This window comes from Oncorhynchus mykiss, chromosome Y (assembly GCF_013265735.2).
Source record: "Oncorhynchus mykiss isolate Arlee chromosome Y, USDA_OmykA_1.1, whole genome shotgun sequence".
Taxonomy (NCBI): domain Eukaryota; kingdom Metazoa; phylum Chordata; class Actinopteri; order Salmoniformes; family Salmonidae; genus Oncorhynchus; species Oncorhynchus mykiss.
Window position 1 is genome coordinate 25,317,827 of NC_048593.1, and position 24,879 is coordinate 25,342,705.

General features: G+C 44.0%; 1 protein-coding gene across 2 annotated transcripts in view; it reads right to left on the reverse strand.

The window, feature by feature from the left end:
• Nucleotides 1-24,879, reverse strand: part of LOC110509867 (leucine-rich repeat transmembrane neuronal protein 4) — a 58,014-nt gene that overhangs the window by 13,214 nt on the left and 19,921 nt on the right. The window contains exon 2 of one of the 2 annotated variants that reach the window (XR_002471504.2): nucleotides 22,447-24,160. Coding sequence is in view for 1 of the 2 variants with exons in the window: in XM_021591046.2 (XP_021446721.1) it covers nucleotides 22,518-24,160 (1,643 nt within the window). In the remaining variant the exon portion in view is untranslated. The remainder of the gene's footprint in view (nucleotides 1-22,446; nucleotides 24,161-24,879) is intronic. The other variant, XM_021591046.2, reaches the window with a different exon arrangement.

The following is a 24,879-nucleotide window of genomic DNA, read 5'->3' on the forward strand; positions in this document are numbered from 1 at the left end:
TCTGAGGAAGATCATCAAAGGTTAGTGATTCATTTTATCTCTATTTCTGCTTTTTGTGACTCCTCTCTTTGGATGCAAAAATGGCTGTGTTTTTCTGTGACTAGGTGCAGACCTAACATAATTGTTTGGTGTTGTGACGACCCTCCCACTCTGTCTGCCGTATTCTGTCTTTGTTCTTGTTTCCTTATTAGGATGCCGGTGGGCGGAGTTGAGAGGGTCATCAGCTTCATGGGAAACACCTGGACCAGGTGTCTCCCAGGATAAATAGACCTCTTCCACATTCATGGAAGAGACTCTCTCCATGCAGACACCTTTGTAGATTGTGTTGTGGTTCTTGGTGGTCTTTTGTTTGTTTGCTTTGGCACCTTTCAACACCCTGCATTATCACATTCATGCATGCAAAACACTCCCTTGCACTACTGATTACTGATTACACACACCATTGTATATTTTCCTTAGTTGCTTTAGTTAATAAATATATATTTTGCTACTCCTTATCTCCACATTGTCTCCCTTTGTTACGGGCTTTGAGCCGGTTCGTGACAGTGTGCTTTTGTTGAAATCAGACACTGTGTGGTGGGATTAACAACAAGTTTATCTTTAAAATGGTGTAAAATACTTCTATGTTTGAGGAATTTTAAGGAGTTTTGAATTTGGCGCCCTGCACTTTCACTGGCTGTTGTCATATCAATCCCTTTAGTGGGAATCAAGCCATAAGAAATTATTAAGCATGTCCCAGTTTAGGTCACCTAGCAGCATGAGCTCTAAAGATAGATGGGGGGCAATCAATTCACATACGGTATCCAGGGCACAGCTGGGGGCAGAGGGTGGTCTATAGCAAGCGGCAACAGTGAGAGACCTGTTTCTGGAGAGGTGGATTTTTAAAAGTAGAAGCTCAAATTGTTTGGGTACAGACCTGGAAAGTAAGACAGAACTCTGCAGGCTATCTCTGCAGTAGATTTCAACTCCGCCCCCTTTGGCAGTTCTATCTTGTCGGAAAATATTATAGTTAGGGATGGTAATTTCTGGGTTTTTGGTGGTCTTCCTAAGCCAGGATCCAGACACGGCTAGGACATCCTGGTTGGCAGAGTGTGCTAAAACAGTGAATAAAACAAACTTAGAGAGGAGGCTTCTAATGTTAACATGCATGAAACCAAGGCTTTTACAGTTACAGAAGTCAACAAATGAGAGCACCTGGGGAATAGGAGTGGAGCTCAGCACTGCAGGGCCTGGAATAACCTCTACATCACCAGATGAACAGAGGAGGAGTAGGATAAGGGTGCGGCTAAAGGCTATAAGAACTGGTCGTCTAGTACATTCAGAACAGAGAGTAAAAGGAGCAGGTTTCTGGGCGCGATAGAATAGATTCAAGGCATAATGTACAGACAAAGGTATGGTAGAATGTTAATACAGTGGAGATAAACCTAGGTATTGAGTTATGATGAGAGAGATATTGTCTCTAGAAACATCATTTAAACCAGTTGATGTCACCGCATGTGTGGGTGGTGGAACTAAAGGGTTAGCTAAGGCATATTGAGCAGGGCTAGAGGCTCTACAGTGAAATAAGACAATAATCCCTAACCAGAACAGCAATGGACAAGGCATATTGACATTAGGGAGAGGCATGCGTAGCCGAGTGATCATAGGGGTCTAATGAGTAGTTAAGCTGGCTAGAGACACGGCGATTCAGACAGCCAGCCGGCCTAGGCTAACAAGCAAGCAGAAGGGCCTTAGAGGGACGTCGTGACGGAAGAAGCATGTTAAAGCCTACATGTGCGGAGCCTCCTTGTGAGGAGCCTCCTCGTGCGGTTGCGTTGGCAGACCAGTCGTGACGGATTAGTAGGGTTCGGTGTAGTAAAGGGGTCCAGTCCAATTGGCAAAATAGGTGTAGTGGCCCAAGAAATTGGCCGATGGATCTCTTCAGCTAACAGTCCAATATGCTCTAGACAGCTAGCGGGCTGTGGCTAGCAGGCTAGCAGATGGGCATTCAGGGGACTTCACGACGTTGTAGTCAGTTGAAGAACCTCCTCTGGCAGATTACATCGGTAGTCCAGTCATGAAGGTTCGGTGGGACTCCGAACCGGCAGTAAAAGTGGTCCAAGCCAATTGGCAAAATAGGTATTGTAGCCCAGGAGTGGCTGATGGACCTCTTCAGCTAGCTAGGAGATGGGCCTAGCATGAGCTAGCTCCAGGCTAATTGGTTCTTGCTTCGGGATAGAGACGTTAGCCAGGAGTAGCCATTCAGATTGCAGCTAGCTTGCTGCGATGATCCAGGTGAAAAGGTTCAGAGCTTACGGTAGGAATCCGGGGATATGGAGAGAAAATAAGTCCGGTATGTTCTAGTTTGAATAGCGTTGTGCAAACTGGCGAGAGTTTTCCGAGCTAAAGGTTGATGACCGCTAGCAGTGGTTAGCTGACTACTAGATAGTTATCTGGCTAGCTTCTGTTGGGGTTCCGGTTCAAAAGTAAAGAAAAATACTTTAGAAAAAGGCAGCTCCACAGCACATTAGGTGAGGCGGGTTGCATGAGAGTGTTCTGAAGTTGAGGTTTAGAAAAATATTAAAAAGATATGCGAAGAAAAAATATGTAAAAAGATATATACAAGGGACACGAAAAGACAATGACAAAGACTTCTGAATGCTACGCCATCTTGGTGGTTATGTTGTGTCTGTGCTCTTGTAGAATACTTGTTGAGGGGTGGAGATGATGTAGTTCATTATTCCTTGCCCACGGACATTCAACCACCCCATCAGAGATGATTGCAATACAGTCTGCTTTCTCTATGATTTGCTTGACCTTCACTTGAACTCTGTTGAACTCTGCATCCAGCCAATGAGTAGATAAAGCATGTCTGGTTGGGTGTATGCTGGGCAAAGAACATTCAGAAATCTCTACCAATACACATAGCCTGTGAGCATCAGAGGTTAACCAGTTGCATATACAGCTCCTCCATTGAGTCAAAAAAACTTCTGATTTCAGGAGGACCATGAGCTGTTGCTATCGGTAAGGTGTATGATTCATCATTCTCACATCAAATAGAAGTAGAGAGACTTTTGTCAGAGGTTGCTTGTTGTGAGCGCTGAGGGAACGTTATGCACTTGGCCAGATGATTCTACATCTTTGTTGCATTCATAACTCAGCAAAAAAAGAAATGTCCTCTCACTGTCAACTGCGTTTATTTTCAGCAAACTTAACGTGTAAATATTTGTATGAACATAACAAGATTCAACAACTTAAACTGAACATAAACTGAGACATAAACTGAACAAGTTCCACAGACATGTGACTAACAGAAATGAAATAATGTGTCCCTGAACAAAGGGGGGGGGGGGGGGGGGGGGGGGGTAAAAATCAAAAGTAACAGTCAGTATCTGGTGTGGCCACCAGCTGCATTAACCTCTAGTGACTCCCCATCCCGCGTAATCATAGCCTAACACTAATTAGCATAACACAACGGACATTAATATCCCTAGAAAATATTCCTATTCATGAAAATCACAAATGAACTATATTGATACATAGCTTAGCCTTTTGTTAATCACCCTGTCATCTCAGATTTTCAAAATATGCTTCACAGCCAAAGCTAGACAAGCATTTGTGTAAGTTTATCGATAGCCTAACATAGCATTTTGTCCAGCTAGCAGCAGGTAACTTGGTCACGGAAATCAGAAAAGCAATCAAATTAAATATTTTACCTTTGATGAGCTTCGGATGATTTCACTCACGAGACTCCCAGTTAGATAGCAAATGTTCCTTTTTTCCCAAAATATTATTTTTGTAGGCGAAATAGCACCGTTTGGCTGAGAAATCGCCCGGAAATTGCAGTCACAAAAATGGCAAAAAATATTCCAAATTAGCTCCATAATATCGACAGAAACATGGGAAACTTTGTTTATAATCAATCCTCAAGGTGTTTTTCAAATATCTATTCGATAATATATCCATCGGGACAATTCGTTTTTCAGTAGGACCGATTGGAGTAATGGCTACCTCTGTATTTTACGCGAGAATCTCTCTGGCAGCATCAGGTGACCACTTGCGCAATGTAGCCGCATACGGGTATTCTTCAACATAAATGCGTAAAACTACGTCACAATGCTGTAGACACCTTCGGGAATACGGAGAAAGAGTAATCTGGTTGGTAGCCCATTCATTGCTCAATAGGGACTCATTGGAACACAGCGCTTTCAAAACATAGTGCACAGTTTTGGAAACTTTAGAGTGTTTTCTATCCTAAAGTGTCAATTATATGCATATTCTAGCATCTTGTCCTGACAAAATATCCCGTTTAAAACGGGAACGTTTTTTTTTCCAAAAATGAAAATACTGTCCCCTAGTCACAACTTAAGTGCTGCAGTGCATCTCCTCCTCATGGACTGCACCATATTTGCCAGTTCTTGCTGTGAGATGTTACCCCACTCTTCCACCAAGGCACCTGCAAGGTCCCAGACATTTCTGGGGGGAATGGACCTAGCCCTCACCCTCCGATCCAACAGGTCCCAGACATGCCCAATGGAATTGAGATCCGGGCTCTTCGCTGGACATGGCAGAACACTGACATTCCTGTCTTGCAGGAAATCACACACAGAAATCACGCAGTATGGCTGGTGGTATTGTCATGCTGGAGGGTCATGTCAGGATGAGCCTGCAGGAAGGGAACCACATGAGGGAGGAGGATGTCTTCCCTGTAACGCACAGCATTGAGATTGCCTGCAATGACAACAAGCTCAGTCTGATGATGCTGTGACACACCGCCCCAGACCATGACGGACCCTCCACATCCAAATCGATCCTGCTCCAGAGTACAGGCCTCGGTGTAACGCTCATTCCTTTGACGATAAACGTGAATCCGACCATCACCCCTGGTGAGACAAAACCGCGACTCGTCAATGAAGAGCACTTTTTGCAAGTCTTGTCTGGTCCAGCGACGGTGGGTTTGTACCCATAGGTGACATTGTTGCCGGTTATGTCTGGTGAAGACCTGCCTTACAACAGGCCTACAACCCCTCAGTCCAGCCTCTCTCAGCCTATTGCGGACAATCTGAGCACTGATGGAGGGATTGTGCATTCCTGGTGTAACTCGGGCAGTTGTTGCTGCCATCCTGTACCTGTGCAGGTGTTGTTACACGTGGTTTGCCACTGTGAGTACGATCAGCTGTCCGTCCTGTCTCCCTGTAGTGCTGTCTTAGGCGTCTCACAGTACAGACATTGCAATTTATTGCCCTGGCCACATATGCAGTGCTCATGCCTCCTTGCAGCATGATGAGCAGGGACCCTGGGATCTTTCTTTTGGTGTTTTTCAGAGTCAGTAGAAAGGCTTCTTTAGTGTCCTAAGTTTTCATAACTGTGACCTTAAATTGCCTACTGTCTGTAAGCTGTTAGTGTCTTTTTATTTGTTTTTATTTTATTTAACCAGGCAAGTCAGTTAAGAACAAATTCTTATTTTCAATGACGGCCTAGGGTTAACTGCCTGTTCAGGTACAAAACAACAGATTTGTACCTTGTCAGCTCGGGGGTTTGAACTTGCAACCTTCCGGTTACAGGTCCAAAGCTCTAACCACTAGGCTACCCTGCCGCCCCAATAGACATTCATCCATGAGCAGTGGACCAGATTCAAACCCATGCCAACCACTAGGCTACCCTGCCCTTAACGACCGTTACACAGGTGCATGTTCATTAATTGTTTATGGTTCATTGAACAAGCATGGGAATCAGTGTTTAAACCCTTTACAATGAACATCTGTGAAGTTATTTGATTTTTTATGAATTATCTTTGAAAGACAGGGTCCTGAAAAAGTCTATATGATTTGGCGGGCCGTTTGGCAATTTTTTGGTAAATTAGAGTACACCCACTTCTCCAGGAACTACTACACCATTGTATATTTCTATTGTACGGAATGCTTGTCAAATAGCTCAATCACGCTTCGTTTGTTCAAAAAGGACAAAATTGTTCAGATTACAATACCAATCAGAGGGCGAACATAAATTGAAAGATTGGTTGCAAGCAGGACTTGTGTAACAGCACGTGTACAACCAGTTAGCAAGTCGGACATTTCAGAGTTTCCTAGTTCTAGTCTTCTTGACTAGCACATGATCGAGGCATAAGGGTAACACCGACATCATCTTTTAGGGGGCGGTAATAAGGTCAACAATAATGTTTGCAAATGATATCAGCCCGTGCTGATGGTTTAATAAGGCGTCAGATGGCGATAATCTAGTTCCATCAATGGTTGCAATAGGCTCCTTGTTATTTGATTAGACTGCCCATTGTCACATAATGAAAGGTGTGAAAACCCATAATAGGCTACAGATTGTGTGTCTCTGGCTGAGTTGATAAGTTGATTTGGGCCATCAGTTGATTGACAAATGTAGGCCTACAGTAGATTGATCAACTTTCCTCCAGTGTGGATACTAGTCCACGTTTTATAGTTCAGCTATGTATAATTTGTCAATATTGTTCTGTTCTTTGGTGAGGAAAGCATGTATTGTGTGACTTTAATATTTCATTTCATAAAGCTGTCAAGATGTTTATGCATGAGCCTATCCAAAGACAATTTTGTTGAGGGTGAGACACTTTCGTTTGATGTGTAAATTATCATATTCATTTTACTTCTTGAAAATATTGAAACAAACACAATTAACTTGTGGGCCTAATGTAGGCTCAGGCTGGTCACTATATCGGCCAGCAAATTTGTGAGGCTCGGACCCAGAGGGCACTGCTTGGACCACTGAGCCACGGCAGTTCACGATGCTCTAGCAAGCATGATTAATACTGATGAAACGGAGGCATTGTTTTTAAAATAATTTTGTTTGTCAGCCTTCCCCAAACCATACCCCAGGGGTAGGCAACTCTGTTCCTAGAGTGCAGGATGTTCCAACTAGGCACCACACCTGACCAACTGAGCTAATTGATCAATTCAGTGATGGCTTAAATTCAACACACCTGGTCTTCCAGGTCGGTTAAATCAAAAACATGAAGTGCCTGCGGCCCTCCAGGACCAGGGTTGCCTACCCCTGCCATATCCCTAACCTTAATCACTCAGAATTAATGCATAACCTGTTAACCTTTGAGTTGTTTCTGTCTTAACACAGCAACCACGCAGAATTAACCCTGTAACCACGCAGAATTAACCCTGTAACCACGCAGAATTAACCCTGTAACCACGCAGAATTAACCCTGTAACCACGCAGAATTAACCCTGTTACAACGCAGAATTAATGCATCAGAAATAGACGTTCATCCATGAGCAGTGGACCAGATTCAAACCCCTGCCAACTCTGTCATCTGTGTGCTGGAGTCAGTGGCTGTGGGTATTGCGTCCCTTCAAAACATAATTAAACAATTGATTGAACAAAAACAGATTTTCCCTAACAAAAATACATCTACCCCTACAAATATGTCAATTTATGATAATCCACATAAACATTAACACGAGACGTGCTGTAGCCTGCACGTAGCCTACATAAGGTACAATATAGGTACAGTGTGCATTGTATATGAACACCGCTTCCAGCTACTCCCTGGCGGCAATTCAAAATATTGATTCAGATATTCAAATCCTCCTGCTGCAGGACTATTTTCCTGCTGCAACGAAACGGGTCAAATTAGGATCTGACATCGGTAGATCTAAAAACAAACAAGCTAAATGGAGTATGAACCATCTGTAACTATACTGGAGGCAAATGTGATGTTTATAGGAACTGTTTTGATCACATTCTCATGGAGGTCCCTACCTACCGCCCAATATACTGTGCTATTACAGGACAGTGTGATCACATCATACAATGTCTAAACATAGTGTTGAATTATTGTCTTATTTTGAATGTACACAATTTCCCCCCCTCCTTAAGAAAATAATAAAAGCAGAGATTAATTGTAGTGCTGAAAGCATGAATGCACGAATATATCAATCTTGACAGCAAGAGTAATATTTTGCCCAGAGACGTGTATCATGACTCAAACTGGAACGCAAACTTCAGCGTGACAGGGTGCACAAATCTCCAGGAGCCTTACAAAGGTAGGCAGGCAGCCAGCACAGGCAGTAGCTGAGATATATTGGAACAAATTATCATATATAGGATTTAACTATGGACTGCTGCAGTCACTAAGTATGTGATAGAATAGCGATAAGAATCTGGTGGCGGTGGAGAATGACTGTGTATATACTGTACATGCATCGCAGAGGAGAGCAGATAAAAAAAGACATGCTTTAGGAATGGTGGTGGCTCAAGGATCTCTCAAAGAAAATGGGATGCAATTTACTTGTAGGATCCAACCAAACATGTCACAATGAAATTGTGTGTGTGTGTGTGTGCCTGCGTATGTGTGCGTTACGATTTATGATTTATGACAGTGATGGACGACACCATTAGGAGCGGCAGCTTCCTTCCAACACAATCTCACTCGATCCCTTCCTCTCTCAGACACATGCACACACAAACAAATATCTTTCAAAAATCCAACAAACTCTTCATCCCAACAAAGAACAAGGCAGTTACTAACCCACTATTCCCCAGTAGGCCGTCATTGTAAATAAAAATGTGTTATTAAATGACTTGCCTAGTTAACTAAAGGTTAAATACAAATTAAAATATATTACAGAGGTTAAAATAGTTTTCTGTCGCTGACTGAGTGTACCTCTTTAATCCATGTATTTATCCATTTATTCATGTTTTATCAAACAACCTAAATAGGGATAAGCTCTCTACCTTGAATATCTAACAAAGAAATCAGCCTTCTTTAGCTGTAATTCCGTGGTTAAATTATGGCAAACAAGGCTATCTCCTCCCACCATTATTCTTCAAGCGGCATCATTAATTTGTACACAAAGAAGGATCGTATTGTAATACCACTAAGTAGAAAAGTGGCTTTGTTGGAAAACTGGCGAAAATAAGTAAAGGACACAGGAAGCGTGGGTTGTAATTCTCACTGTGATAGTGACTGTGGCCTAACACAAGCACTGAGTGAATGTATATGCCTATAGGGCACGTTTAAAAAATATGTGGATCTCGACAAATGTCTCCGTTCCCCGCTGAAAACCACCCTTTAATAATTCAAACATTTGCTAAGAAAGAGAGCCAAAGTCTTTGTGAATTAAAATTCATGTGACAAGAGAACAAAGCTGCAAATAGGTTCTGTAAAAACGTTATGGGCAAAACGTTGTCCCTGATATAAAACATTTTAATCTTCAAAGCAGAAGTTAGTCGTGTTGATGCCTGCTGGTGCTGTTGATCTGGTTTTCAATGACAGTCTTTCTATTCATTCATTTGTCTCCAGGACATGACAGAGGTGACACAGGGCATTGTTTAGTCCATTGCTTTCAAAGGAATTGAAGCCCTCTAATATGCCTCCATTCGAGCAACCCTAGGAATGGTACAGTCAAATCATTTGATGTACAGTTAGTGGCTAGGAGGGGGAACCGACAAAAACACTGTTGCTTCATTTTAGAATCTCCTTATTAAATGATATTGTCTCTATGAGACCTTGGTGCTCTGGACTCCTTAGCTTTGGGCTCTACAATTAAAATAACCACACTGTGAAGATGCCAAAATGTAACTATTTAGACAATACTACCACAAATGCGGTATGTGTATCTACGTATGAAAACACCTTACTTTGACTTTTCAGAATCATGTTTCAGAAACTGCCGTATGTGACATGTAATTGTATTCAGCAAGTAAAAGGGAAACAGCTGTATCCGCTTGTCAGATGAAAGTTCTTTGTGGTTCCCAGTGTTAACTGGTAAGGTTCACTGTCCTGTAGATCAGGCGTGCCTAGACACAGATCCATATCTCCTCCTTTACCCTTCAGCAAAGGGACAAACTGAGCTGTAGGACTTAAGCCTCTCTCAAGCGCTGTTGTTTCCTGAACTTTGATCATGTTTCCCTGATCAAAGTTCATTTAATGCCATCTCCTATCTGATGGCACATTATTTCAAATATGACAAATGGTTTGACACTGAAGATCTGCGTGGAGGCACTTGGACAATACTCTAAAGTAGTTTTTGTCTGTTTGATAGAATAACACACTCTCAAAATCACCTGCTGTATGCGATTGGACTTTGTGTGTGTGTGCGTGCATGCGCAAGCTTGAGTGCTAGCCTGCGCGCACACGTGTATGTGTGTGGGTCTGCAACACTGCGTTGCAGTATGTAGACTATAGCAGTGTGTGTGGGTGAGCTGGAAGGTGGGTGGGTGCATGTTACTGTTATCCGTGGACACAGTACAAGGTGTCTGCCAGCGCCGGGGGCAAAAGGAAACAGAAGCAGGTAGAAGATTACAACATTCAATTTAAGGTAATGGAGGGGGTAGCTTTGATATACGGTGCCACACTGCCACTGCGTTTGTTTCCTTTTGGTGTCACAGCAGCAGATCAGTCTTAGAATCTCTCCCCTCACTGTCTTAGTCTTAGATTTGCTGTAAAACAGGCCTACTTTCTCTCCCTATTTGCCTTAGCTTCAGAGCCCGTACGATCTACAATTAAGACTATCATACCAACGTGGCATTAAAAACTGTAATATCTTATGTTTCACCGAGCCTTGGCTGAACGACGACACGGTTAATATAGCGCTGTCTAGCTTCTCCATGTATCGGCAGGGCATGCAGTGTCACACCCTAATCTGTTTCACCTGTTCTTGTGATTGTTTCCACCCCCTCCAGGTGTTGCTTATTTTCCCCAGTGTATTTATCCCTGTGTTTCCAGTCTCTCTGTGCCAGTTCGTCTTGTATGTTTTCAAGTCAACCAGCGTGTTTTTCCTGTGCTCCTGTTTTCTATTCTCTTTTTCTAGTCTTCCCGGTTTTGACCCTTGCCTGTTTTTCTGGACTCCGTACCTGCCTGCCTGACCATTCTGCCCACCCTGACATCGAGCCTGTCTGCCACTCTTTACCTTTTGGTCTCAGAATCTGGTTTTAACCTTTTGCCTGTCCATGACCATTCTCTTGCCTACTCCTTTTGGATTATAAATAAACAACAAATCTGCCTCCTGTGTCTGCATCTGGGTCTCACCTAGTGCCCTTATAGTACGAACTGGCCATGACAGACCCAGCAGACTTGGCTCAGCTCCGCCACGCTGTCTCCATGTAGGGAGACATGAGGAGCTGTTACAGGACCTTCTGGGAGGGCTCTGTTCCTTGACGGAATGCCACGACCAAGGGTTTAAGGAGATTATGGAGCAAATCAGGGAGTTAGCTCGGAGGCTGTCTGCTACCGCTGAGAAACCCCAACCAGCCATTAATATTTCCCTATTAGTGGTGAGCTTGTACAGCCTACACCAGCTCCCCGAAAACCCTGCTTACCTCCTCCGGAGCGATATTCTGGGGATCCTGGTACCTGCCGGGGTTTTCTTTCTCAGTGCTCTCTTATTTTTGAGATACAGCCATCTTCGTTTCCTTCAGACCGATCTAAGATAGCTTATGTTATTACGCTAATGTCGGGAAGGGCACTCTCCTGGGCTACGGCAGTTTGGGAGCAACAATCCGCCATTTGTTGTCATCTGGAGAATTTTATGGCAGAAGTGAGGAAGTTATTTGATTCTCCGGTATCCGGGAGAGAGGCAGCCAGTAAACTTCTTGAATTACGTCAAAAGTCCCGTAGTGTGGCAGACTATGAGTGAGATTTTCGCACGTTGGCTGTCGAGAGTGCCTGGAATCCGCAGTCTCTTTTCGATACTTTTCTTCACTGATTACCTGAGGTGGTAAAAGATGAGCTAGCTGCTCGGGAAGTACCGGTGGACCTCGACTCCCTCATCGCCCCCACCATTAGAATTGATGGACGCCTAAGCGAACGCAGGAGTGAGAGGAGGTCTGGTCTCAGGCACACTCGTCCATCCGCAGTGGCTCACTCACCTCCGAGGGAGGTGACCGAGCTATGTTTTTTCCGAGAGGATCCGAATCACCTGAGCTCCCTCGAGAATCATCAACGACGGGTGAGTCAGATACACCAGAACCCATGGAACTGGGAAGAGCTAGATTATCGGCTAGGTAAGCTCCAACAGTTGTCTGTATTGCGGTGCTGCGGGGCATTTCATTGCTACCTGTCCAATGAGGAGACCTAGATCATTAGTAGGTACAACTACTCTGGTGAGTCAGACTGGGAATTCCATAATGCCTATTACCTGTACCCCTTTTGCTGTTATTCAGCTGTGGGGAGACCAGTCAAAGTTTGGATGCGCGAAGGAGACAAGTGGAAGACTGCTTTCAATACAGCAAGTGGACACAATGAGTACCTGGTCATGCCATTTGGACTCACTAATGTTCCTGCTGTCCTCCAGGCTCTGGTTAACGATGTGCTCCGTCCCGGAATCCGTTTGTTTATTTATACCTCAATGACATTGTTTTTCTCCCATTCTGCCCAGGAACACGCTCTCCATGTTCGACAAGTCCTTAGCGCCTTCTGGAGAACCAGTTGTTTGTTACAGCGGAGAAGTGCGAGTTCCACCACTCCACAATCACTTTTCTGGGATACATCATCTCTGAAGGGAATGTTCAGATGGATCCAGAGAAAGTGAGAGCGATGGTGGATTGGCACCAACCCACGTCCAGGGTGCGGTTACAGCGGTTTCTGGGGTTTGCTAATTTTGTATTTATTTTTTTCCCGCGTGTTTTTTCCCATGCTCCTCTTTTCTATTCCCTTTTTCTAGTCCCTTGACTGTTTTTCTGGACCCCGTACCTGCCTGCCTGCCTGACCCTTCTGCCTGCCCTGACATCGAGCCTGTCTGACACTCTTTACCTTTTGGATTATAAATAAACGACAGACTTGAACCATCTGCCTCCTGTGTCTGCATCTGGATCTTGCCTTGTGCCCTTAAATGCAGCTACGTCTGGTAAGACGAGGGGCGGGGGTGTGTGTCTATTTGTCAATAACTGCTGGTGGCGATGTATAATATTAAATAAGTCTTGAGGTATAGCTTGGCTGAGGTAGAATACCTCATGATAAGCTGTAGACCACACTATCAACCAAGAGAGTTCTAATCTATATTATTCGTAGCCATCTATTTATCACCACAAACAGGTGCTGGCACTAAGACCGCACTCACCAAGCTGTGTAAGGCCATTAGCAAACAAGAAAATGATCATCCAGAAGCAGCGCTCCGAGTGGCCGGGGACTTTAATGCAGACAAACTTAAATCAGTTAAAAAAATACAAAATATTTAACATTTATTTAACTAGGCAAGTCAGTTAATTAAGAATTTTTTTTGATTTACATTGACGGCCTACCCCAGCCAAACCCTAACGCGGACGACGCTAGGCCAATTGTTCGCTCCCCTATGGGACTCCCAATCACAGCCAGTTGTGATACAGCCTGGATTCAAACCAGGGGCAGTAGTGACACCTCTAGAACTGAGATGCGGTGCCTTAGACTGCTGCGCCACTTGTGAGCCAAATTTACCTACTTTCCACCAGCATGTGAACCAGAGGGAAATAATTCTAGACCACCTTTACTCCACACACAGAGACGCATACAAAGCTCTCCCTCGCCCTCCATTTGGCAAATCTGACCATAATTATATCCTCCTGACTCCTGCTTACATGCAAAAACTAAAGCAGGACGTACCAGTAACTCGGAAATGGTCAGATTATGTGGATGCTACGCTACAGCACTGTTTTGCTAGCACAGACTGGAATATGTTCCGGGATTTATCCAATGGCACCTCAGTCACCGGCTTCATCAATAAGTGTACTGACGATGTCGTCCCCACAGTGACCATACGCACATTTCCCAACCAGAAGCCATGGACAACATCCACACTGAGCTAAAGGTTAGAGCTGCCACTTTCAAGAAGCAGGACACTAATCCGGACGCTTATAAAAAATCCTGCAAAGCCCTCAAACAGGCAAAGCGTCAATACAGAACTAAGATTGAATCCTACTACACCGGATCTGACGCTTGTCAGATGTGGCTGGGCTTGAAAAATTTTACGGACTACAAGGGAAACCCAATCGCGATTGCTCGCTTCGAGGAAAGCAACACTGAAGCATGCATGAGAGCACCAGCTGTTCCGGACGACTGCGTGATCACGCTCCCTGTAGCCGATGTGAGAAAGACCATTAAACAGGTCAAGATTCACAAAGCCGCTGGACCAGATGGATTACCAGGACGTGTAATCAAATCATGGGTGGACCGACTGGCAAGTGTCTTCACTGACATGTTTAACCTCTCCCTGACCGAGTCTGTAATACCTACATGTTTCAAACAGACCACCATAGTCCTTGTGCCCAAGAAAGCAAAGGTAACCTGTCTAAAATATTACCACCCCATAGCACTCACGTTGGTAGCCATGGCTCACGTCAACGCCATCATGCCGGAAACCCTAGACCCACCCAATTCGCATACCGCCCCAACATATCCACAGATGACACAATCTCAATCGCACTTCACACTGCCCTTTTCCACCTGGACCAAAGGAACACCTATTTGAGTATGCTGTTCATTGACTACAGCTCAGCGTTCAACATCATCGTGCCCACAAAGCTCATCACTAAGCTAAGGACCCTGGGACTAAACACCTCCCTCTGCAACTAGATCCTGGACTTCCTGACGGACCGCCCCAAGGTGTTAAGGGTAGGCAACAACACATCTGCCATGCTGATGCTCAAAACTGGGGCCCCTCAGGGGTGCATGCTCAGTCCCCTCCTCTACTCCTTGTTCACTCACGACTGCGTGGCCAAGCACAACTCCAACACCATTATTAAGTTTGCTGACAACACAACAGTGGTGTGCCACCAACAACCATGAGAAAGCCTATAGAGAGGAGGTCCGAGACCTGGCAAAACAAAGTGGCTTATCGTGGACAATAGGAAAGGAGGGCCGAACAGGCCCCCATTAACATCGACAGGGCTGAAGTAGAGCAGGTCGAGAGTTTCAAGTTCCTTGGTGTCCACATCACCAATGAACTATCATGGTCCAAACGCACCAAGACAGTTGAGAAGAGAGCACAACACCTTTTCCACCTCAGGAGACTGGAAAGAGTTGTCATGGGTCCCCAGATCCTAAAAAATGTTCTACAGCTGCATCATCGAGAGCATCCTGAACGGTTGCATCACCGCCTGGTATGACAACTGCTCTGCATCTGAACGTAAGGCGCTACAGAGGTTAGTACGGCCCAGTACATCAATGGGGCCAAGCTTCCTGACATCCAGGACCTATATACTAGGCGGTGTCAGAGGAAGGCCCAAATAATTGTCAACAACTCCAGTCACTCAAGTCATAGACTGTTCTCTGTGCTACCGCACGTCAAGCGGTACCGGAGCACTAAGTCTAGGACCAAAAGGCCCCTTAACAGCTTCTACCCCCAAGCCGTAAAACGGCTGAACAATTAATCAAATGGCCACCTGGATTATTTACATAGCCCCCCCCCCCCCCTTTTTGTTTTTACACCACTGCTACACTCTGTTTATTATCTATGCGTAGTCACTTTACAAATGACCTCGACTAACTTGTACAACAAGACATTGACTCAGTACCGGTACCCCCTATATATAGCCTCGTTGTTGTTATGAACTGTAATTTCCTTGTGTTACTCTTTTTCTGTCTTTATATTTTTTTCACCTTAGATTATTTAGTAAATAGCCTCGTTATTGATATTTTATTGTTACTTTATTTTATATTTTACTTTAGTTAATTTGGTAAATATTTTCTTAACTCTATTTCTTGAACTTCGTTGTTGGTTAAGGGCTTGTAATTAAGCATTTCACGGTAAGGTCTACACCTGTTGTATTCGGAGCATGTGACAAATAAGATTTGCTTTGATTTGTATTGCAGGTGGATTGGGACGAGGGAATAACCTGCATAGGCCTGGGGTATCCTATCCATCCAGCCACAGTCTTTACACTGGGCGTCCTGAGGAGCTACTGCACACTGGCACCAATTTGAGGTCATGCCTGCAATCTAGGCAAGGAGGAACAAAGCCATGCCCCTAAGAAACAGAGCTGAGGAGTTCAAGCTTGGGATAACAACATTGGCATGAAAGAACCATCAGGTGGATAACGTGTTTGCCTCACAGGTCTCAATGCTATTTAATCTTGTTTCTGTCAGTCACTGTCTTTTTATAGACAGATTTAGACTCTCCTTGGCAGTGTGATGTAGAGATGGATGGAGAGTGTTCAGGGACTAGTTCATCATCCTCCACCTAAACCCTCCAACCGTGAGACTATCCCACACCCCTATTCTTTACGGAGACAATATTGACCTGATCACTGAATCAATTAATTTATCAGTTAATTCATAATTAAAGTGTAAGTGAAAAAGATCAGATGACGCACACATTAAGCAGCTCTCTTGCAGACCATAGATCCCGTTAAGAGGGATGAGACGGGATTTGATAAATGGGGACAAAATATCAAACCAGAACCTATTGGATATTCATTAAGAAGCCTCAGTGGAATGTGTGCGTTTAAGCACTTAATGGCTACTTAAAGCCGACGAGGCAGAGAAAGCGAGAGAGAACGGGGGTAGAAAGAGATGGAGAGGCAGTGGAGACTGAAAGCATTCTGTAAATGGTGTTTGGAGGAATGCCTGTCAAGTCGAACGGGACTTGAAGGGAAATTGGCCAAGGGAGGCCTTTGTCAGGCTGCGTGACATGCCCCCAGTCTTCAAAGCTGTTTTAGGGGAGGAGGGGCATCTCTGAAAGTCACTCTGTGCTGCAGGGTAGTCCTGGTATGAAAGGGGACCCAATGGAGGACCCATTTATTTCCCCTAACACAAGATAGACATGAACAATCCCTCAATAGCGGCACTGATTTGACACTGATTTTTATTCATGTGTCTGCCTGATGTAATATTATATTGGAATTTGGATCACAATGCAAAGATTCCGATATATTGTACAAGATCATGTCAGCAGCGATATCTAGAATATAGATAAATATCCAGGGGTATGAAAACAAGATGATAGTTTATTTGAAATGAAAGAACATTTTACCTTCTTACATACATAGAGGGCTTTGAATAGGGGGCAGCTCTCTTTGAGTAGAGATGACTTAAAATCTTATGACATGGAAATATCTGACACAAAAATCCTAATACTGTACATTTATTTTTCAGTTGAATTTCCACAGCCGTTGAGGTAGCCTGTAACCTGTTCCTAGCACTCATATTGAGCAATATGTTCATAATCATAACAAACATGATATCACACTAATAAACATACTGTAGCAACCTTAACCCAACACCTAGCGACCTCGTCAAGCCTGCTGCTGTCAAGCCAACATCTTTGGGCTACCCCCCGAAATTCACTACATTGGTGTCAGAAGTGCGATGGTGCCCTTGAGGCCACCGGAAAGGCGTGTACATGTGAGGGACTTGGTTTATGAGAAGCAGTTCAATTTAGGTTTCAGATTAAAGGGAACATAAAACTGCTCATACGCTGGTGACTGTTAAGTGCCTTTAAACGGCCTATTCTGACCATATCCATCGAGGAAGCAGACAATGTTCAATCACTTAACAGATGACTGAAACAGTTCTATCCAGTAGTGGTGAGCGGAGAGTAGCTCATAATTTCCTGATGAGGAAAAGTGGCTTACTCAATTGAAGCAATGCACCATACTAATACTCAAACTATCATGCTGATTGAATGCTTATCATGATAAGCACTCTTCAATGTAAAATTATTCCATTAATTGAACCTAACCGCTGTTTTTCATTATAAAACCTTGTCTGTTATTTCCTGAGTGGTCAAATACATCTCTGTTATGACTTGTACCATATGAAAAGGTATTGTGACTATGCTCTCAGTTTGCTATATCTCAGTGCTATTTTCCATTACCACTGCCAAGAAAACACTCTTTCTCTCTATTTGAAAAGAAATGTCAGAGGGGGGCATTGTACAGGTAATTAAATACAAATTCTAGTGTTTTGGAGCTGCCTGAATGTAAATCTCTTCTATTTGAGCTCTTGGGGCAAAATTCATGGTCGGCTTCTTCTCAATTATTAGAGTTTTGAGAAGGAAGAAGACTTAAGTCTGATTTAGTATGCAAGAGATATGCCTCCTTACAAAAGGTCGTTCCACAAAATAAGTCCCTTTTGTGACCCTTTACATATTTTAAGTAAAACATTGATTTTAAAAGCCTGTTATATTAAATGAAGTGTCCTTTAATATAGACCACATTAAAAAACAAATGATATGAATAAAGACTTGCTAAAGTCCTGAAATTCAGCATTTTAACATGTTCCTCTGTGCAGACTCTTGTGACTACTCTGGATATTTTAACCCACTTAACCTCAACATTTCTCCAGGTTTCCACCATCATTGTAAAGCCCTAGTTATGTTGTTGCTTTGACATAGTCATTTCTGAAGATCATAATTATTTAATGTGCTTTGTGATTCATTTTAATGTAAAAAACAAAAATATCCCTCATTTTAAGGTCAACCCTGTTACGTAAACTGAACTCTTGTTTTTTTTTAAATAAATACAAATAAAAAATGAATTTCCTGAACCAACACTTCTAGCTCTGCTGATTTATTGAGGAAAAGGGTCCTTACTATGCCTGTGATATGTGGTTGTCCCAGCTAGCTATATTACGATGAATGCACTAACTGTAAGACGCTCTGGATAAGAGTGTTTGCTAAATGACTAAAATATAAAATATACATGCAAAATATGGTGAAACTATTTATGTTTAAAGGGAAAATCCAAAAAGTATACATCTATTTTTTTTCAATAGTTCACTGATACAGTCCCAAAATGTTTGCATGTCAGCAGTCAAGTTTTCAAGATATTGTACTTACAAGAAACAAAGTATCACCGGCCACATCATCATTCTGAATTAAGGTTTTGGTGAGTCCGAACATAACCAAATTGAAACAGCCATAGAGGAAAAATCACACCATCTCTGATACTTTCTCCTCTGTGCTTTAATTGGGCTTTGACCCGGTATGCAGCATTCCTCTCTCATCCTGACTGTTTCTTATTTCATCACAGGCACAGTTGAGAGCATGCCGCAGCTCCCAGTCTTTCTCACCGTTTTCCGTTGGGACTGCCTGCACCGCACTGAGCCATAATGAAAGGCACAGCCAGCTGTGCCGGCCGGCAATATGGCTCTTTCATCAAGTTAAACCGAGCTGACGCCTGCTCCTCAATTATTAAACGTTCACCGAAATGAGCAACAACATAACATAGAAAAAAAACTTCAACAGACCCCCTTTAGTACTTTGCAGAGAACAGGGAGAAGAGTGTCTGTGTTTGAGGGGATGAGATTCACATTGTCACTGTAATCGGGAGAAACACATTTGTACTTCAAATCACTGCCATGTTTCCATGGAAAAAAATAAAGTACAGGGCTTGAGATCCACTTACGGGAAAATCTATGCATTGTCGGAGAGAAACTCAGATTGAATTAAATGAAGTTCCAATCAGAAATAATATGCCAGCCTTTAAAGTTGAGTTAATCACACTGCAGGTAATAAGAGGTCTTTCTATCTCCATGGATTAAGGGCATAACGCGTTGACAGAGTGCAAAAATAATTAGTTACGCAACAGCTCTCCTTGTCATGGAGTTGCTTTGCCAGCCAGAGGAATTATAATGAATAGCTTGGTAGCTTGGTGCCTATAGGTGATTCATGTCATATTTCTGAAATAACTAATGAAACGTTAGGCATATAGAAATGACTAGAAAAGGTTTTGAGCAGAATAAAAATTTGACATCGGTGCCATGGGAGTTCTGATATTAAATAAACGCCTTATTCCTTCAATACAATTAATGATGTTGGAGGTTTACGGAGCAAAAATCTAAACTCTTGATAAAAGAATTGAGCAAACTGCAGTCAGCAGAAAGGCTAATGTTGAATGTGATAATTAATATGGATAACATGGGCTCTGTGGACTTGTTTTGTTTTGCAGCACTGTCATGGAATCATTCATTCAACCTGTAAAACCACTGAGTGTGTCAATTCATTTCCTCATTATACAAACCAAACATTTACAGGGTTTTAATTTTTGCTTCCTGTAATCTTTGGTTCCTTCCAGTGGAGTGTAATAAACAGATTACTTTCTGTAATTTTTTTCCTTCCAAAACAGTTCCTCTCTGAACATAAATAATCCCCTTTTACGAAATCACTTCAGGTGAATATCCTGTTATAAAACAGCACATCTGTGTAGGAAAACATGCTTCCTGAGATCAAACGCAGACGCGGTGCGATGGCTGGTGATTGTAATTACCCTGGTATTGGGTATAAATAGGTGCCTCATCTTGGCAGGCCGGGGGGATCCATCCGCATTAATGAGCATTTCATATGATTTGGGATTACACATATCGCTATGGCTCTTTTGAGATTACCATAAATCTTCCCAAAACAGGCGGGAGCTAATGCCCCTTCCACTATGCCCTCTACTATTTTACTAAACAGACTGTTGAGTTAAGTGGCTAAAGAGATTAGGCTAAAGAGGGTCGTAGCTACTGCAGCCTGGCAGGCAGGTGGACCATGTGGCTCGTACAGGGCCAATGAGGAAGTGAAATAAACCACCAGTAATGGGCATGCAGCCATGCAGACTGGGACATCTTCTACTCTGCCACATAAGAGGACAGGGAGCTGTTATGGGGCATCCAACTGATGTTGATCAATACCTCATTAATCCATGTTGTGATTTGGCTTGAATCGATTTGGAGTTTGTTTTTTTGGCATCTCATGAGGTGGAGAGCTAACCTTTCCAGTTTAGGCAAGACGGGGAACGCTAGTGGCCTTAAGCTAACCCCTGCCCTGTCTTTCATTTTGGCCTTGAAAGAAAAGCACCTACAGTATGGACGAAACATGCACACACACACACAGACATTCACTTACACACATTGAGTGTACTACACATAATAAACACTTGTACAATCATACACAAACAAACACATATACAGTACCAGTCAAAAGTTTGGACACACCTACTCATTCAAAGGTTTTTCTTTATTTTTACTATTTTCTACATTGTCCTGTTGAAAAACAATTGATAGTCCCACTAAGCGCAATCTAGATGGGATGGCGTATTGCTGGAGAATGCTGTGGTAGCCATGCTGGTTAAGTGTGCCTTGAATTCTAAATAAATCACTGACAGTGCCACCAGCAAAACACCCCCACACTATCATACCTGCTCCTCCATGCTGCACGGTGGGAACCACACAGGCAGAGATCATCCGTTCACCTACTCTGCGTCTCACAAAGACACGGCAGTTGGAACCAAAACTCTCAAATTTGGACTCATCAGACCAAAGGACAGATTTCCACTGGTCTAATGTCCATTGCTCGTGTTTCTTGGCCCAAGCAAGTCTCTTCTTATTATTGGTGTCCTTTAGTAGTGGTTTCTTTGCAGCAATTCGACCATGAAGGCCTGATTCACGCAGTCTCCTCTGAACAGTTGATGTTGAGATGTGTCTGTTACTTGAACTCTGCAGCAGAGGTAACTCTGGGTCTTCCATTCCTGTGGCGGTCCTCATGAGAGCCAGTTTCATCATAGCGCTTGATGGTTTTTGCGACTGCACTTGAAGAAACTTTCAAAGTTCTTGAAATTTTCCGCATTGACTGACCTTCAAGTAATTACCTTAAAGTAAGAATGGACTGTCATTTCTCTTTGCTTATTTGAGCTGTTCTTGCCATAATATGGACTTGGTCTTTTACCAAATATGGTAATCTTATGTATACCACCCCTACCTCGTCACAATACAACTGATTGGCTAAAATACATTAAGAAGAAAATAAATTCAACAATTTAACATTTAACAAGGCACACCTGTTAATTTAAATGCATTCCAGGTGACTACCTCATGAAGCTGGTTGAGAGATACCTTTGATGACAGCTTTGCACAATCTTGGCAAAGGGTGGCTACTTTGAAGAACATAAAATATAACGTATATTATGATATGTTAAACACTTGTTTGGTTACTACATTATTTCATAGTTTTGATGTCTTCACAATTATTCTACAATGTAGAAAATAGTAAAAATAAAGAAAAACCCCGGAATGAGTAGGTGCGTCCAAACTTTTACTGGTTCTGTATATCAAATCATCCAGTGAGCCATGCCATAATGTCGTAGCAATGACTTGTGTGAGACCTTGAAGCAGGAACAGTGTGCAAGTATACAGGATCTGTCACTGGAGCCATAGAAAAAGTGTGTACATGATTAAGAATTGTGCTTCAAAACACTGCTGAAGTGTAACGCTGAACAAAAATAAGCTGATTGGCAAATAAACTATACACACAAAAAAGTGAACAAAATGCATTTAAGCCAATAACACATGTGGCAGTGCAATAATGTAGCTCTCTGAACCTGAGCTAGGTTACCATTGCCTCCTGGTTCTAAATGTCGTTTTCATGTTTCCAGTGTCCAATTCGATTTATGAATGAAAACTGCAGAAATAATTGGAAACATTCAAAGTTCTAAGTCGAGCGTGTTATGAACCAAGAGTCAAGGGTGCTTAGCCCTGATTCAAAGTCTCTCTACACAGTTCATGCCTGAAAAAGGATTTACCTCTCTCTCTTGAGCCTTTGTGTTTTTGCTTTTTGGGTTTTGTTTTTAAAGGCTGATGCGATGGGTCATACCTCGCATTCCCTGGAGCCGGAGATGGTGCAGGTGCAGGAGCCAGTCCCGTTGCCCAGCACCTCCAAGCCATCCGGGGTGGCGGCTGGATTGTAGCTCATGTAATACTCCTGCAGCTGGGAGCTCAGGTTTTGCTCAGGCTCCGGGCTCTTTTTCCGCCGCTTGCGGCCCACCACAGAGCGCTGCTGCAGGAGCCGTGCCGCATTCGGGTAGCGCCTCCATAACACGTAGATGACGGTGAGGACGAGTGACATGGTGAAGAAAAGTGCCACGCTGCCCACCACCACCTTGTGGAAGGACATGTGCTCCGGCTCTGGGGGCTGAGTCACCACCAGGCTGCGGAGGGAGGGCGGAGCCCGGGGAGGGGAGTCTCTGGGGTCAATCCTTACCCGGCTGGGAAAAGTAGGCCGGGGGGGGGACTGAGGCCGAGGTGGGGGTAGGGGGGCCAGGGTGATAGGTGGAAGCAGGGGTGGAAGTGGGCTGGTGGGGGCAGGGGTTGGGTCAGGTGTCGTTTCAATGAAATCCGGGGTTGGTGAAGGGGTTTCTGTCTGGAAGTAATCAGTTTCCTCACAAATGCCATTGTTCCTCGTAGCCTCCATGATCTTCTCTCCCTGGAGCTGCTTTGGGCTGCTGCATATCATGGTCGTGTCTTTAGTGCCACGAAAGTTCCTCAGCCAGGCCACCAGGGGGCAGATGCCTGTCCCACAGTCCCACACGTTACCTGCAAGGTTGATAGAGTTCAGGGAGATCCATGCAGACACTGCCTCCTGGGACACGTTGGACAGCTTGTTGGACTCCAGGTTGAGGGTCTGGAGGTTAGGCAGGCAGTGGAACACGGCAGGGTCCAGGGTCTGGATCTCATTGCCAGACAGATCCAGTTTCTGCAGTGTGTGCCAAGTCCAGGGAAGGCCCTGGTTGACTGCTCGGATGCGGTTCCACTGCAGGTAGAGCGCCCGCAAGTTAGCAAGACGTGGAAACAGAAAGAAGTTGATCCGGGAGAACTGGTTGTGCTCCAGGTGCAGCTCCATGAGCCTCTGTAACCCCAGGAAAGTGGTCCTGGTGAGGGCCCGGAGTCGGTTGTAGCCCAGGTCCAGAAACTCCAGGCTGCGGCATTCGAGGAAGGCCCGGATGGGGACTATGGTGAGGCCGTTGGAGCGCAAGTGGAGGTTCTGCAGCTTCTTCAGGCCATGGAACTGCCCCGGCTGAAGCACCTGCAGCTTGTTGTAGGACAGGTCCAGGCTGCGGAGGTTGGGCACCCCGTGGAAGGTGGCGTTGTGGAGCTGAGAGATCTTGTTGGAGCTGAGGATCAGCTCTTTAAGCCTGCGAACCCCCTGGAAGACCCGACTGTCTAGAGAAGAGATCTGGTTGTGGTCCATGTAGAGCCAGAGGAGCTGGTTGAGGTGGGCAAACTGGTAGGGGAGCAGCGTGTGCAAGTCGTTGTAGCGAAGAGAGAGGCCCTGGCAGCCCACTGAGATGTTCTCAGGGACGTCCAAGAAGCCAGCTGACTCGCAGTGGACTATCTTCCCCTCACAACGGCAGCTGTGAGGGCAGGTGCGTTCACCAGAGCAGAGCGGCAGCATGGCCTGGAGCACGAGGAGCAGGAGGAGGATGAGGTGCGCCGGTCGTCCATCACACAGCCTGGAACCTACAGATAGAGAGACAGAGAGAGAGAAGAAGCAGTCATGTTAGAGAGGATTTTTTTACTAATGTTGATCCATGGAAATACCCATAAAAGGATAAATACTAATAATTGTATAGTTAAATTAGAGTATGTTTATGATGGCCACATTCTAGAAAGCTCCGTACATTGTAAAAGGACATTCTGAAAATGTTTTGATTTGAAATGAATGCATATACTGTAAGTAAACACTTATACATCCTGTTTTTAGATTCACGTTGTAATCAATTTTAAATGTATGAGAGATGAGTACATTATGTATCCCATACCTTCAAGGTCTGTTGCTAGACAGCAGTGAAAAAACATGCCTACTTCATTTGCTATGACAAAGTGCACCCACAAAATGTTTGTTTTGGGTAACTGGTGTGCTCTCTTTTCACCCGGTAAACCTGTGCAGGGGTCTTTGTCTTCTGTTACAGCTTTTTACATTTCTAATGCTGAAGCAGACATCACACAGACTAAGCACCGGTCCTGATAAACAGGAGACAAGACACTACAAATAACACCCCTCTGTGATTCAACGCTTTGATCCTATTCTTTCTTTGCTTTGTTCTCTTTGTGCAGCAGACTGTAACGGGTTGTCCCCATTTTAAACCGTTTGCTGGGAAACAAGAACACCCGTAGATTCAGCTCTAATTGAGACACATTGCTGCCTGCTGTGTGATGTCGTCCCTTTGCACATAAAG